This window comes from Aotus nancymaae, unplaced genomic scaffold (assembly GCF_030222135.1).
Source record: "Aotus nancymaae isolate 86718 unplaced genomic scaffold, 86718_ANA_hifiasm-v0.15.2.pri h1tg000115l, whole genome shotgun sequence".
Taxonomy (NCBI): Eukaryota; Metazoa; Chordata; class Mammalia; order Primates; family Aotidae; genus Aotus; species Aotus nancymaae.
In genome coordinates this window covers 10,407,798-10,425,265 of record NW_026988530.1, presented here as the reverse complement: position 1 = coordinate 10,425,265, position 17,468 = coordinate 10,407,798, and the positions used below count along the sequence as shown (strand labels likewise).

General features: G+C 39.4%; 1 protein-coding gene across 11 annotated transcripts in view; it reads right to left on the bottom strand.

Moving 5' to 3' along the window:
• DDX60L (DExD/H-box 60 like) overlaps positions 1 to 17,468 on the bottom strand; it is a 124,757-nt gene that overhangs the window by 92,480 nt on the left and 14,809 nt on the right. For 9 of the 11 annotated variants that reach the window (XM_064371016.1, XM_064371015.1, XM_064371014.1 and 6 more), the window contains exons 5-6: positions 9,519 to 9,635; positions 7,710 to 7,823 (exon numbers count right to left, since the gene is read on the bottom strand). In XM_064371016.1, coding sequence (XP_064227086.1) covers positions 7,710 to 7,823; positions 9,519 to 9,635 — 231 coding nt within the window. Of the gene's footprint in view, positions 1 to 1,029; positions 1,127 to 7,709; positions 7,824 to 9,518; positions 9,636 to 17,320; positions 17,457 to 17,468 lie in introns of those variants that run through there. The other 2 variants (XM_064371010.1, XM_064371013.1) reach the window with 2 other exon arrangements.

Sequence of the window (17,468 nt, the reverse complement as noted above, 5' to 3'; positions counted from 1 at the left end):
GGGATGGAGAAGTTTGGGGAGTTTGGGTCCAGAAATCCTAAATTTGAGAGGTCTATGACAAATCCAAGTGGAAATGTTGAGTTGGTAGTTGAGACTAGAGGTCTGAAACTTTTCTAGTTATTTCAAAGGGATGCTAAAATTGCCTTTCAAGATATGTGTGATCAAGAGGCGTAGATTTCCTATTTCTTCTCTCTCCCCAAATACGTTTATTTTTGGCATAACATATTGCCATATGCAAAGTAAATACTTTGTGAAAACATGCTGACAAATTTAAGAAATGGGCCGGGTGCGGTGGCTCACGCCTGTAATCCCAGCACTTTGGGAGGCCGAGGCGGGTGGATCACGAGGTCAAGAGATCGAGACCATCCTGGTCAACATGGTGAAACCCCGTCTCTACTAAAAATACAGAAAATTAGCTGGGCATGGTGGCGTGTGCCTGTAATCCCAGCTGCTCAGGAGGCTGAGGCAGGAGAACTGCCTGAACCCAGGAGGCGGAGGTTGCGGTGAGCCGAGATCGCGCCATTGCACTCCAGCCTGGGTAACAAGAGCGAAACTCCGTCTCAAAAAAAAAAAAAAAAAGATAAAAGATAAAAAAGAAATGGACAGTTTTCTCCTACAGAATACTAATTCCTTGAGACTTGTACAGGCATATTTTTCCTTTCTTTTTCTTTCTTTTCTTTTTTTTCTTCCTCTCTTTCTTTCATGGCTGTTTGTTTTAGGAACAGAATTTTTCAGCCTGAAACACACAGATATTTAGACTGCATACAAACTTCGTGTGCATGTGTGTGTGCGTGTGTGTGTGTGTACTTATGCAAATGCATATACTAGAGTGGAAAATCCATGTTCCTCAAAAGATTCCTAAAGGGCCCTATATGCCGAAAACAATTTTAAAAATTCAGAATCTCCCTAGTCTCAGTGATACTAATAAACAATAACAGAACTATTTTTTAAATACACGACTTAATAGAGCAAAATCACTACAAGCTGTGGAGCCAGCCATCCTAGTCAAAAATCCAGGCCGCCTTTTACCGTGTGATTCCAGGTAGGTTGGGGAAGTCTCAGTCTCAAAGTCTTGAATCCACAGGAAAGAGTGATAATCGCTATACCGAAAAGTTGTTGCAAGACTACACGGCATCAGGTACACAAAGAGCCTGAAACACAGGGTATAGTGGGGTCCTCCTCCAATTTGTTTCTTTTCCTCTTCCTCACTTTCTCTGTTTATTAGAAGAACTGGGCTAGGATCGATCCAAGATGGCCACTTAAGAGGAAGTCGGGATTGCAGCTCCGAGAGAAGGCGCAGAGGGTGAGTGGACGCCGCATTTCCAGATGGACTTTTACTGCCCACAGACCAGGAGATTCACAGGAGGAAAAACCCCACGGGTCTCCAGCGCCGCAGGTTTGAGCGGAGTGGCCGCTCAGCCTACGCCCTGGAGCGGGAGGCAGTGGCTTCTTGCGCAGAGCGAGAGAGACAGAGTTCCCTCTGAGCCAGAAAGGGGAGCTGAAGCAGGGAGCCAAGCCAGGAGACCCCTGGGCAAGGGAGTGCCACGAATCTCAGAGCCGCTGCTTCGGCTGACGCAGCGGCACACAGGGCAGCGGATTTTAATTGCGCGGAGAAGCTCCCCGCATTCCCAGCGCCGCTGGTTGGCCCGGAGCAGCCGCTCGGCCTGCACGGGGGGCGGGGAGCAGCGGCTCCTTGAACAAAGTGAACGAGACTGTGTCCCCTCTGGGCCAGCAAGGGGAACTGTGGCAAGGAGGCAAGCCAAGAGATTACAGGACAAAGAGGGCCCCTCTAGAAACACGGCTGAACCCGGGACGGTTCAGCTCTGTGGGGGAGGGGCGTCCTCCATCGGGAAACACCCTGCAGTTCCCGGGGAAATTTTCCGTAACCAAGACAACCCGCCACTACAGAGACTCCGTCACTACAGGGGCGGGCCAGCATAGCGGAAGCAGTTCTAACTACACCCACAGGACTGCTGGGAAGCTCACACGGAAGCTGGGCGGAGCCCACAGCAGCTCAGCGAAGCCTCTGCAGGCTGAGTGTGACTAGACTGCCACCTTGTGGGCAGGGAAAACGGTAGCAACACAGCTGAAAAATATAAAGTGCTAAACCCCTGGGCCAGAACACCTGGGGAGAAGAAAAGGGGGTTTATGAGTTCAGCTGCTGCAGACTTAAAATTACCAAAATCAGAAAGACAGCAACTACAAAGTCAATAGGCGGATAAATCCACAAAGATGGGAAGAAACCAGCGCAAAAAGGATGAAAACACCCAAAACCAGAACACCTCTCCCCCTACAAGGCAGCATAACTCCTCACCAGCACGGGAACAAGACTGGACGGAGAATGAGTGTGATGAAATGACAGAATCAGCTTTCAGAAAATGGATAATAAGAAACTTCTGTGAGCTAAAAGAACATGTTCTAACCCAATGCAAAGAAACTAAGAACCTTGAAAAAAGACTTGACGAAATGCTAACGAGAATGGACAACTTAGAGAGGAATATGAATGAATTGATGGAGCTGAAAAACACAACACGAGAACTTCGCGAAGCATGTACAAGTTTCAACAGCAGAATTGACCAAGCAGAAGAAAGGATATCAGAAGTTGAAGATCAACTCAATGAAATAAAACGAGAAGGGAAGATTAGAGAAAACAAGGTAAAAAGGAATGAACAGAGTCAACAAGAAATATGGGACTACGTGAAAAGACCTAATCTACGTGTGATAGGTGTACCTGAATGTGACGAAGAGAATGCATCCAAGCTGGAAAATACTCTTCAGGATATTATCCAGGAAAACTTCCCCAACCTAGCAAGGCAGGCCAAGATTCAAGTCCAAGAAATACAGAGAACACCACAAAGATATTCCTCTAGAAGAGCAACCCCAAGGCACATAATCATCAGATTCACCAGGGTTGAAATGAAGGAGAAAATACTAAGGGCAGCCAGAGAGAAAGGTCGGGTTACCCACAAAGGGAAACCCATCAGACTCACAGCAGATCTCTCAGCAGAAACCCTACAGGCCAGAAGAGAGTGGGGGCCGATATTCAACATCCTTAAAGAAAAGAACTTTCAACCCAGAATTTCATATCCAGCCAAACTAAGCTTCATAAGTGAAGGAAAAATAAAATCCTTTGTGAACAAGCAAGTACTCACAGATTTCATCACCACCAGACCAGCTTTACAAGAGCTCCTGAAGGAGACACTACACATAGAAAAAAACAACCAGCACCAGCCACTCCAAAAACGCACGAAATGGTAAAGAGCAGCAACACAATGAAGAATCTCCATCAACCAATGGGCAAAACAGCCAGCTAGCATCAAAATGACAGGACCAAACTCACACATAACAATATTAACCCTAAATGTAAATGGACTAAATGCCCCAATCAAAAGACATAGACTGGCAAATTGGATAAAAAGCCAAAACCCATCAGTGTGCTGTATCCAGGAAACCCACCTCACATGCAAGGATACACAAAGGCTCAAAATAAAGGGATGGAGGAAGATTTACCAAGCAAATGGAGAGCAAAAAAAAGCAGGAGTTGCAATTCTCATCTCTGATAAAATAGACTTTAAAGCAACAAAGATCAAAAGAGACAAAGAAGGACATTACATAATGGTAAAAGGATCAATACAACAAGAAGAGCTAACGATCCTAAATATATATGCACCTAATACAGGAGCACCCAGATACATAAGGCAAGTTCTTAAAGACTTACAAAGAGACATAGACTCCCACACATTAATACTGGGAGACTTCAACACACCGTTGTCAATATTAGACAGATCAACGAGACAGAAAATTAATAAGGATATCCAGGACTTGAACTCAGACCTGGAACAAGCAAACCTAATAGATATTTACAGAACTCTCCAGCCCAAATCCAGAGAATATACATTCTTCTCAGCACCACATCACACCTACTCTAAAATTGACCACATAATTGGAAGTAAATCACTCCTCAGCAAATGCAAAAGAACGGAAATCATAACAAACAGTCTCTCAGACCACAGTGCAATCAAGTTAGAACTCAGATTTCAGAAGCCCACCCAGAACCGCACATCCTCATGGAAATTGAACAACTTTCTCCTGAATGTTGACTGGATAAACACTGAAATGAAGGCAGAAATAAAGATGTTCTTCGAAACCAACGAGAATGAAGACACCACATACCAGAATCTCTGGGACACATTTAAAGCAGTCTCTAGAGGAAAATATATAGCAATAAGTGCCCACATGAGAAGAAAGGAGAGAACTAAAATTGACACCCTATCATCAAAATTGAAAGAGCTAGAGGAGCAAGATCAAAAAAACTCAAAACCTAGCAGAAGACAAGAAATAACTAAGATCAAAGCAGAAATGAAGGAGATAGAGACACGAAAAACCCTACAAAAAATCAATAAATCCAGGAGCTGGTTTTTTGAAAAGATCAACAAAATAGACAGACCACTAGCCAAACTAATAAAAAAGAAAAGAGAGAATAACCAAATAGATGCAATAAAAAATGATAAAGGGGATATCACCACAGATGCCACAGAAATTCAAACCATCATCAGAGATTATTACAAACAACTCTATGCACATAAATTAGAAAACCTGGAAGAAATGGATAAATTCCTGGACAGTAGTCTCCTCCCATGCCTAAACCAGGAAGAAGTCGAAACCCTGAATAGACCAATAACAAGGTCTGAAGTCGAGGCAGCAATTAAGAGCCTACCACCCAAAAAAAGCCCAGGCCCAGATGGTCTCACAGCCGAATTCTACCAGACATACAAAGAGGAACTGGTACCATTCCTACTGAAACTATTCCAAATAATCCAAAAAGAGGGAATCCTTCCCAAATCATTTTATGAGACCAACATCATCCTAATACCAAAACCCGGCAGAGACTCAACAAGAAAAGAAAACTACAGGCCAATATCCATGATGAACATAGATGCAAAAATCTTCAATAAAATACTGGCAAGCCGATTACAACAGCACATCAAAAAGCTTATCCACCATGATCAAGTAGGATTCATCCCGGGGATGCAAGGCTGGTTCAATATACGCAAGTCTATAAATGTAATTCACCACATAAACAGAACCAAAGACAAAAACCACATGATTATCTCAATTGATGCAGAGAAGGCCTTCGACAAAATTCAACAGCCCTTTATGCTAAAAACCCTCAATAAACTAGGTATCGATGGAACGTATCTCAAAATAATAAAAGCTATTTATGACAAACCGACAGCCAATATCATACTGAATGGGCAAAAACTGGAAGCATTCCCTTTGAAATCCGGCACTAGACAAGGATGCCCTCTCTCACCACTCCTATTCAATATAGTACTGGAAGTTCTAGCCACAGCAATCAGGCAAGAAAAAGAAATAAAGGGTATTCAATTAGGAAAGGAGGAAGTCAAATTGTCTCTATTTGCAGACGACATGATTGTATATCTAGAAGACCCTATCACCTCAGCCCAAAATCTCCTGAAACTGATAAGCAACTTCAGCAAAGTATCAGGATACAAAATCAATGTGCAAAAATCACAAGCATTCCTATACACCAATAACAGACTTAAAGAGAGCCAAATCAAGAACGAACTGCCATTCACAATTGCTACAAAGAGAATAAAATACCTAGGAATACAACTAACAAGGAACGTAAAGGACCTCTTCAAGGAGAACTACAAATCACTGCTCAACGAAATAAGAGAGGACACAAACAGATGGAGAAACATTCCATGTTCATGGTTAGGAAGAATTAATATCGTGAAAATGGCCATACTGCCCAAAGTAATTTACAGATTCAACGCTATCCCCATCAAGCTACCAATGACCTTCCTCACAGAACTGGAAAAAATCACCTTAAACTTCATATGGAACCAAAAGAGAGCCCGCATAGCCAAGTCAATTCTAAGCAAAAAGAACAAAGCAGGAGGCATCACACTACCGGACTTCAAACTCTACTACAAGGCTACAGTAATCAAAACAGCATGGTACTGGTACCAAAACAGAGATATAGACCAATGGAACAGAACAGAGACGTCAGAGGCGACACAACATATCTACAACCACCTGATCTTTGACAAACCTGAAAAAAACAATCAATGGGGAAAGGATTCCATGTTCAATAAGTGGTGTTGGGAAAACTGGCTAGCCATATGCAGAAAGCAGAAACTGGACCCCTTCCTGACACCTTACACTAAAATTGACTCCAGATGGATTAAAGACTTAAACATAAGACGTAACACCATAAAAACACTAGAAGGAAACCTAGGCAAAACCATTCAGGACATAGGCGTAGGCAAGGACTTTATGACCAAAACACCAAAAGCATTGGCAACAAAAGCCAAAATAGACAAATGGGACCTAATCAAACTCCACAGCTTTTGCACGGCAAAAGAAACAGTCAATAGAGTGAATCGGCAACCAACAGAATGGGAAAAAATTTTTGCAGCCTACCCGTCTGACAAAGGGCTGATATCCAGAATTTACAATGAACTAAAAAAGATTTACAAGAAAAAAACAAACAAGCCCATTCAAAAATGGGCGAAGGATATGAACAGATACTTTACAAAAGAAGACATACATGAGGCCAACAAACATATGAAAAAATGCTCATCATCACTGGTCATTAGAGAAATGCAAATCAAAACTACATTGAGATACCATCTCACGCCAGTTAGAATGGCGATCATTAAAAAATCTAGAGACAACAGATGCTGGAGAGGATGTGGAGAAATAGGAACACTTTTACACTGTTGGTGGGAGTGTAAATTAGTTCAACCACTGTGGAAAACAGTGTGGCGATTCCTCAAGGACCTAGAAATAGAAATTCCATTTGACCCAGCAATCCCATTACTGGGCATATATCCAAAGGATTATAAATCGTTCTACTATAAGGACACATGCACACGAATGTTCATTGCAGCACAGTTTACAATAGCAAAGACCTGGAACCAGCCCAAATGCCCATCGATGATAGACTGGACAGGAAAAATGTGGCACATATACACCATGGAATATTATGCAGCCATTAAAAAGGAGGAGTTCACATCCTTCGTAGGGACATGGATGAACCTGGAAAACATCATTCTCAGCAAACTGACACAAGAACACAAAATCAAACACCACATGTTCTCACTCATAGGCGGGTGTTGAACAAGGAGAACACATGGACACAGGGAGGGGAGCACTATACACAGGGGTCTGTTGGGGGAGGGGGGATAGTGGGGGGGGTGGGGAGTTGGGGAGGGATAGCATGGGGAGAAATGCCAGATATAGGTGAAGGGGAGGGAGGCAGCAAATCATACTGCCAGGTGTGCACCTGTGCAACAACCTTGCATGTTCTTCACATGTACCCCAAAACCTAAAATGCAATAAAAAAAAAAAAAAAAAAAAAAAAAAAAAGAAGAACTGGGCTAAATAACTACTAAATGAAACACCAGAGAAAACGTACTGTACATTGAATTTTAAGAAAAACACTAAATTAGGTAACATAATATTTTATTATCTATATAGATTCTAATTTTCCTCTCCTTTTTGGTATTTAATACACATAAATTGGTGGGGGAAGGGGGTAAATTCCTAATGAAGAAAATGGCAGTCAGAAAGCAAGAGTATGTCAACACTGGAGAATCTGATGCTACCCAGTGAAGTGACACCAATTATACTTCATGAATGACAGCTTTCTGCTGGGCAGTTGTGTTCCTTTTACTTACTAAGATGCGGTGGTACATCCTTAAGGACAGTGAACATGAGGTGACGCAGAGCACACGCCGGATGTCCGATCCTTCTGGCCACAGATGCTGAAGCAGAGATAGAGTCCTACACGCCTATCAAGAAAGAAAATTTCTTCAAATGTCAAATTATTTAGAAATATTCTTTTACTCATAAGTGCTCTTGCTTGTAAGAAACAGATTGTGTAGATTTAACTAAACAGAACTTTAAACGTTTATGTTTAAAAATGTATGATCAAAATTAATTACAATCAATATGCCAGAGAAATATGAAAACGAAAATATGTAAAGAAATTAAATAACACAATAAGACATTAAAATTTAGTAAAACATGAACAACTGATTCACAAAGGAGGAAATAGATTATTAATAAAAATAAAATCATTCAATTTTACTAAAAATCAGAAAAATACATTTTAGAACAAAAATTAGATATCTTGTTATAAATGTCAAAATATCAAAATTTTTAATATAATATCACACAACATTGAAAATTGTGTGGTGAATCAACTATCTTATAAAGATGAAAGTACAGTTAGGTATAGAATTTCTGCAAAGCTCTTTGACAACATCCATCAAGATCATTAAATATGTTGATACCTTATGATCCAGTTTTGAATTTCTGGGAATTTAGAATACAGGAATAATAATCTAATATGTGTACAAAAATCTTATACATCAAAATGTTCATTATAACATTATTTATAACAGCCAAAATTTTGAAGTAATTTAAATGCCTAACATTAAGAAAATGTAATGCTCTCATTAAATATTACATTTATGAAAAATTCTTAATGACAAGAAAATACATAATAATCTTAATGAAATGTATACTAAAAATATATATACAGTCTAGGCATGGTGGCTCACAGCTGTAATCCCAAAACTTTGGGAGGCCAAGGTAGGAGGATCACTTGAGCCCAGGAGTTCAAGACCAGCCTGGGTAATAAAATGAGACAACATCTCTACATAAAATAAAAAATTAGGCAGGCATGGTGGCACATGCCTGAGGGTCCAGCTACTCAGGAAGCTGAGGTGGGAGGATCACTTGAGCCTGGGAGGTCAAGGCTGCAATGACCCATGATTGTGCCACTGCACTCCAGACTGGACAACAGAGTGAGGCCTTGTCTCAAAAAAAAAAAAAAAAAAGAAACACAAAAACATATGTGTATGTTTCTATATATATAGAGAGACACACACACACACACACACACACACACACAAACACAATATGTCCTCAGCTACATAAAAATATATGTTAAAATGCTAAGTGGAATTATGGATATTCTTACTACTTTTCTATTTTTTTCCAAACTTTCTTCTGCAACCACTTTTTACCATTTGAGAATTAGGAAGAAAAAAAAGAAAGAGGTACTTAGTAATCCATCATGATAAACAGGATTATAAAGCATAGTTTGATAAGATAATCAGAAAGTTAGATTTCAGGTATAATTAATTTCTTGTTTTGACTATTTATATGACAAATGATGTCTTAGAGCCCTCCTCAATTGGAATAATAAAAAATAAACATTACTGTTGCATTAAGTACTACAAATTTCTAGTTTTCCAGAGTCTGTCTTAAAATATGGCTTCCAGAAATGAACATAAAATTGCATACGCCATCTGATCAATTCAAGGTAGGAGCATGATGTCCTGAGATTCAGATAGTATGCATGTATTAAGGAGATCTATGGCATCGTTTAGTCTGGTCTAAGGACTGAACTAATCATAACTCGGTTCTCATTTATCAAATTCTATCAAAATTTTTTAAAGAAATAAAAATTTTGATACCTCTTCCATCATATCATTCCATTTCAACTGTTTAAAATAAGGTGCTAATGCTAAAATCCTTCTTTCTTCCAAGTGTTGTATGAGACTTTTATATGCACTCTGAATCACTGTTTCATTCTGTAAAAGGGAGAAAACCATGTCAAATATATTAAATAAAGTGTTACCTGGCTACAAAAAATGAGACACTTCATGCAAATCAAAACCATAATGAGATACCATCTCATGCCAATCAGAATGGTGATCATTAAAAAGTCAAGAAACAACAGATGCTGGTGAGGTTGCAGAGAAATAGGAATGATTTTACACTGTTGTTGGGGATGTAAATTAGCTCAACCATTATGGAAAACAGTGTGGCAATTCCTCAAAGATTTAGAACCAGAAATACCATTTGACCCAGCAATCCTATTACTGAGTATATACCCAAAGAAACATAAATCATTCTATTATAAAGATACATGCATAAGTACATTCACTGCAGCACTACTCACAATAGCAAAAACATGAAATCAACCCAAATGCCCATCAATCATAGATTGGATAAAGAAAGTGTGGTATATATACCCATGGAATACTATGCAACCATAAAAAGGAACAACATCATGTCCTTTGGAGTAGCATAGATGGAACTTGATGCCATTATCCTTGGCAAACTGACACAGGAACAGAAAACCAAACACCACATGTTCTCACTTATAAGTGGGAGCTGAATAATAAGAACACATGGACACGGGGAGGAGCAACACACTGGGGTCTGTGGGGGTGGGGGTGGAAGAGAGATTACTTTGAAAATTCTACAGGATAAATAGCTAAATTCTACAGGATAAATAGCTAAATTCTACAGGATAAATAGCTAATGCATGCAGGGCTTAATACCTAGGTGATGGGTTGATAGGTATAGCAAACCACAAAGCCACACATTTACCTATATAACAAACCTGCACATCCTGCACATGTATCCCAGAACTTAAAGTTAAATTAAATTTTTTTAAATGAGACATTTGAATTCTACATGTGTTATAATATATACTAGTAAAATTACCCTGTTGTGTCTTTAGGACAATTTTTCTTAAGCTCTGATAAACATGTATATTTCCTGTTTGCCAAATTAATTTTTATTTCAGAATATAATGAATTGTCTTGGTATTACGGGGCTTTCAAAAATATAGAAAATTAGAGAAGGTAGTATGAACCCCTCATCCTGAACAATTAACAACATATAATACATCCATAATATTATTGAGACTAATTTAAACAGTCCAAAGGGGGTGAGAAAAATAACCTTCTTTTAAGGAAATACTTATAGATAATGAATTAGGAAATACTTTTACAGAAAATAAAATCATCAATTTAAAAAGAAAAGAAGGCCAGGCATGGTGGCTCATGCCTGTAATCTCAGCACTTTGGGAGGCTGAGGCAGGGATATCACTTAATCCCAGGAGTTTGAAACCAGCCTGGGCAACATAGCAAGAAGCAAGACCCCAATTCTATTAAAAATAAATATATAAATATGGTTATTCTAAGGAGAGACAAAACAAGATACTAGTATTGCATTTTTAAGTCAGAGTCTAGTATTTCTCAGGCAAAATAGAGACTTACTGGTAGCAATATCTGTTCTCAATATGAAAATGAAGTCTAGAGGCCAGGCACAGTGGCTCATACCTATAATTCCAGCACTTTAGGAGGCCAAGGCAGGCAGATTACCTGAGGTCAGGAGTTTAAGACCAGCCTGGGCAACATCGTGAAACCCCATCTCTACTAAGAATACAAAAATTAGCCAGGCACGGTGGCAGGCGCCTGTAATCCCAGCAACTTGGGAAGCCAAGGCAGGCAGGAGAATTGCTGAACCAGGGAGGTAGAGGTTACAGTGAGCTGAGATCACGCCACTGCACTCCAGCCTGGGCAACAGAGCAAGACTATCTTAAAAAAAAAATCAAAACAAAACAAAAGCTGGGAAAATTTTAATAACAGGATAAAAGTAAAGCAAATAACTAATCTAATGAAGTCTAAAGTTCTAAAAAAAAAACAGAAATAATTTAATGACAGAATAAAAGTAAAGCAAATAATTAATCTAAAAGCATGATAAACATCTGTATGTCTTAATTACCATGAAGGATGTTTCTCAAAACATGATAAATTTTAGTTGGTTTTTATCGCCATATTGTACATTTAGAAGGCAATTTTCCAACCAAAACAAAAAATGAGGAGTCACAATTTCAAAGGGCAGAGATTTGCTACAAAAACTAAAAATATGAATTAGATTGAAAGATTATTTTTGATAAACTATTGAATGGCATGCATCATCAGAATTCATTTCAAAATGTGAAAACTGGAACAAAACTAGATTCGCTCATAAGATTAATAATACATTTTTTGACTCCCAAGTTTCAGAACATAAATACTGCATAAACCTAATGTATAAAGTAAAAAGTTCCACTTCAAAGTTTCCCTTCTTGTTAAAGAATAATAATAATAAATGTTAGAAATAATAGCTTGTTTTAAAGACTAACTTTCAGGAATAGATCCCAGACGGCCGAATAGGAACAGCTCTGGACTGCAGTTCTCAGCAAAAATGCAGAGGGTGATTAATCACTGCATTTCCAAACGAATTTTTACTGCCCACAGACCAGGAGATTCCTGGGCGGAAAAGTGCCACGAGTCCCCAGCACTGCTGTTTCAGCCTGCGCAGCAGGTTTCCACACAAAAACTCACACAAATACGGGTGCCATTTCAACTGGCGACTGGAACACCTAGGAGACAGAGTTGCCCATTCAACTGAAAAAAGGGGGCTGAAACAGGCAGCCAGGTGATCTGGCTTGGCCAGTCCCAGCCACACAAAGATCAGCAATCTGAAATGCTCTGGAATGAGAGTTTCACAGCAAGCACAGCTGGACCTGGGATGGTCCAGCTCTGTGTGGGGAAGGGCGTCCGCCATTACCAAGGAAGTCCACCATTACCAAGGCAATATGCCATTACCAAGGCAATCTGCCATTACAGAGACAATCCGCCATTACTCTGGCAGACCGCCATTACCGAGGCAGATCACCATTACCGAGGCAGTTCTAACTATACCTCTATAAACAACTGCAAGGAGGTTCACACAGCAGCTAGGCAGAGCCCATGGCAGCTCAGCAACACCTCTGCTGGCAGACTGTGACTAGGCTACATCCTTGCTGGGCAGGGCATCTCTGAAAAAAGGCAGCAGCACATCAGGAACTTATAAATAAAGCCCCACCTTCCCAGGACAGAGCACCTGGGAAAAAAAGGCAGTTATGAGTTTTGCTGCAGCAGACTTAAATGTACCTGCCCAGCAACTCTAAACAGAACAATGGAGCTCACAGCTCAGCACTTGAGTTCCTATAAGGGACAGACTGTCTCCTCAAGTGGCTCCCCAACTCCTGTATATTTAGAGACACCTCATAAAACAGAGCTCAAGCTGACATTTGGTTGGTGTCCTTCTGGGACAAAGATAGCAGAAGAAGAAAGTGGCATCAACCCTTACTGTTCTGCAGTCACTGCAGGTGATCCCCAGGCAAGCAGGGTCTGGAGTGGACCTCCAGCAGTCCTACATCAGAGGGGCCTGACTGTTAGAATGAAAACTAAGAAACATGAAGAAATAACTTCATTATCAACAAAAAGGACATCCATCAGAGAACCCATCTGAAAATCACCAACTGCAAAGACCACCGGTAGATAAATCCACAAAGATGGGAAGAAACCAGCACAAAAAGGATGAAAATACCCAAAACCAGAACACCTCTCCTCCTACAAGGGATCACGACTCCTCACCAGCAAGGGAACAAGGCTGGATGGAGAATGAGTCTGATGAACTGACAGAAACAGGCTTCAGAAAGTGGGTAATAACAAACGTCTCTGAGCTAAAAGACCATGTTCTAACCCAATGAAAAGAAACTAAGAACCTTGAAAAAAGGTTTGATGAAATGCTAACAAGAATAAATAGCTTAGAGAGGAATATAAATTAATTGATGGAGCTGAAAAACACAACATGAGAACTTCGCGAAGTATACACAAGTTTCAATAGCCTAATCGACCAAGCAAAAGAAAGGACATAAGAGATTGAAGATCGAATCAATGAAATAAAATGAGAAGGCAAGATTAGAGAAAAAAGAGTAAAAAAAAATGAACAAAGCCTCCAAGAAATATGGGATTATGTGAAAAGACCTAATCTACATTTGATAGGTGTATCTGAATGCGATGCAGAGAATGAATCCAAGTGGAAAACACTCTTCAGGATATTATCAAGGAGAACTTTCCCAACCTAGCAAGGCAGGCCAATATTCAAGTCCAGGAAATACAGAAAACACCACAAAGATATTCCTCAAGAAGAGCAACCCCAAGGCACATAATCGTCAGATTCAGCAGAGTTGAAATGAAGGAAAAATTGCTAAGGGCAGCCAGAGAGAAAGGTCGAGTTCCACAAAGGGAAGCCCATCAGACTCACAGTGGATCTCTTGGTAGAAACCCTACAAGCCAGAAGAGAGTGGGGGCCAATATTTAACATCCTTAAAGAAAAGAACTTTCAACCCAGAATTTCATATCCAGCCAAACTTAGCTTCATAAGTGAAGGAGAAATACAGTCCTTTATGAACAAGCAATTACTCAGAGATTTCATCACCACCAGGCCTGCTTTACAAAAAGAGCTCCTGAAAGAAGCACTAAACATAGAAAGGAACAACCAGTACCAGCCACTCCAAAAACGTACCAAATGGTAAAGAGCAGTGACACAATGAAGAAACTGCATCAACTAACAGGCAAAACAACCAGCTAGCATCAAAATGGCTGTATCAAATTCACACATAACAATATTAACCTTAAATGTAAATGGGCTAAATGTCCCAATCAAAGACACAGACTGGCAAATTGGATAAAAAGTCAAAATCCATCTCACATGCAAGGATACACATAGGCTCAAAATAAAGGGATGGAGGAAGATTTATCAAGCAAATGGAGAGCAAACAAATGCAGTAGTTGCAATCCTAGTCTCTGATGAAATAGACTTTAAACCAACAAAGATCAAAAGAGACGAAGAAGGGCATTACGTAATGGTAAAAGGATCAATCCAACAAGAAGAGCTCATCATCCTAAATACATACACACCCAATACAGGAGCACCCAGATACATAAAGCAAGTTCTTAATGACCTACAAAGAGACTTAGACTCCCACACAATAATAGTGGGAGACTTTAACACTCCACTGTCAATATTAGACAGATCAACAAGACAGAAAATAATAAGGATATCCAGGATTTGAACTTACCTGGACCAAGCAAACCTAATAGACATTTACAGAACTCTCCACCCCAAATCCATAGAATATACATTTTTCTTAGCACCATATCACACCTACTCTAAAATTGACCACATAATTGGAAGTAAATTGCCCAAAGTAATTTATAGATTCAATGCAAGCCCCATCAAGCTACCTATGACCCTGGTACCAAAACAGAGATATAGACCAATGGAGCAGAACAGAGGCTTCGGAGTCAATGCCATACATCTACAACCATCTGATCTTTGACAAACATGACAAAAACAAGTAATGTGGAAATGGTGTTGGGAAAACTGGCTAGCCATGTGCAGAAAGCAGAAACTGGACCCCTTTCTGACACCTTACACTAAAATTAACTCCAGATGGATTAAAGACTTAAACATAAGACCTAACACCATCAAAACCCTAGAAGAAAACCTAGGCAAAAACCATTCAGGACATAGGCATAGGCAAGGATTTCATGACTAAAACACCAAAAGCAATGGCAACAAAAGCCAAAATAGATAAATGGAATCTAATTAAACTCCAGAGCTTCTGCACAGCAAAACAAACAATCATTAGCGTGAACCAGTAACCAACAGAATGGGGAAAAAAAATTTGCAATCTACACATCTGACAAAGGACTTATATCCAGAATCTACGAAGAACTAAAACAGATTTACTAGGAAAAAACAAACAAACCCAGTCAAAAGTGGGTGAAGGACATGAACAGACACTTTTCAAAAGAAGACATATATAGGCCAACAAACATATGAAAAAATGCTCATCACCACTGGTCATTAGAGAAATGCAAATCAAAACTACATTGAGATACCATCTCACACCAGTTAGAATGACAATGATTAAAAAATCTGGAGACAACAGATGCTGGAGAGGATGTAGAGAAATAGGAACACTTTTACACTGTTGGTGGGATTGTAAATTAGTTCAACCATTGTGGAAGACAGTGTGGCAATTCCTCAAGGACGTAGAAATAGAAATCCCATTTTACCCAGCAATCCCATTACTGGGTATATATCCAAAGGATTATAAATCATTCTATTATAAAGACACATGCACATGTATGTTCATTGCAGCACTGTTTACAATAGCAAAGATCTGGAACCAACCAAAATGCCCATCAATGATAGACTGGACAGGGAAAATGTGGCACATATACACCATGGAATACTATGCAGCCATCAAAAACGATGAGTTCGTGTCCTTTATAGGGACATGGATGAACCTGGAAACCATCATTCTCAGCAAACTGACACAAGAACAGAAAATCAAACACTGCATGTTCTCACTCATAGGCAGGTGCTGAACAAGGAGAACACATGGACACAGGGAGGGAAGCATTGCAAACTGAGGTCTATTGTGGGGGGACGAGGGGAGGGACAGTGGGGGGTGGGTAGTTGGGGAGAGAGAACATAGGGAGAAATGCCAGATATAGGTGATGGGGATGGAGGCAGCAAACCACATTGCCATGTATGTACATATGCAACAATCCTGCATGTTCTTGACATGTACCCCAGAATCTAAAGTGCAATAAAATATAAATATATATTTTTTAAAAAAAGAAAACAATTTGATAGGCATCTCTTGCAACCTGCCAAGAATAATAGCTCTGGATTTTAATTATCCTTTCTAAAACAAATGGAAGATAGAATGCATACATCTTAAAAGAAAGATCTGTTGATTTAATGCAAATTTTGATCAGTGTTTCTAGAAAGTTATTGGCATTTGTATTCATTTTATATTTACACTGCTGATTAGTGCCTGGCACAAACAGAATCTTATAGGATCTTGAGTCTAATACCCTTTGTATTGAAGGCCTGGCAATGCATTGTTATCTTTTCTGGGGAGAATGACAAAACGCAGTTCTTTACTTTTAAAAGACATTATTATTCAGGCCCTGGAAAAACACATGGTCATTTTCAATTAAAAATGAGTAAAAGAGAGACTCTAAATCAAAAATTTGTGCCAATGTTCACCTTTAATAACATTGTGAAATCTCACAAAAATGTAACTAAAATTTAACCAAATCTGAGCAAACTTAGAGAAAAGGCATGAGTAGGGATGTTTGCTGCAAAACATATGGTTTTCTCTGGATGGTGCTCAGGCTTTAGTTAAGCCACATTGTGAAGTAACCATGATCTGTGCAAGGTCCATGTCTCCCTTCATCATAAATCTATTTCCAAATGAAAAAGAAAGAAGAATGAAATATGATAGGCACCATTTTGTGCCAGAAAAAAATAGTAAGTATTGCTTTAGAGCAATGCACACCTTTGAACTCTGTCTGCAACTTCATTACATTCTTATGGCATGGATATTTTTAATTTGTAAATGTTATATATGTAGTATAAATTTCATTTATACCATAAATACTCTGATACAGATATTAGAGATGGTATCTCCAGATATGAGTTCATTATGGTGCACATACCTCTCCCAAAAAAGTGCTAAAAGCACAGGACTTAAAGTCCTCAAACTGATACATACATTTACACTTAGGTGTGAGAAAAATCTTACCTCTAGAGCACTTGTGGTTAGAAAGTCAAAACTTGCCAGAACAAAACTCAGTCTTCAGAATCTTCTTCCCTCATCATAGGATCAGAGCGTTTCATCTAGCCTTCTTAAAACTAGGTCTTTAAAATGACTATGTTTTGTTCTTTCTCTC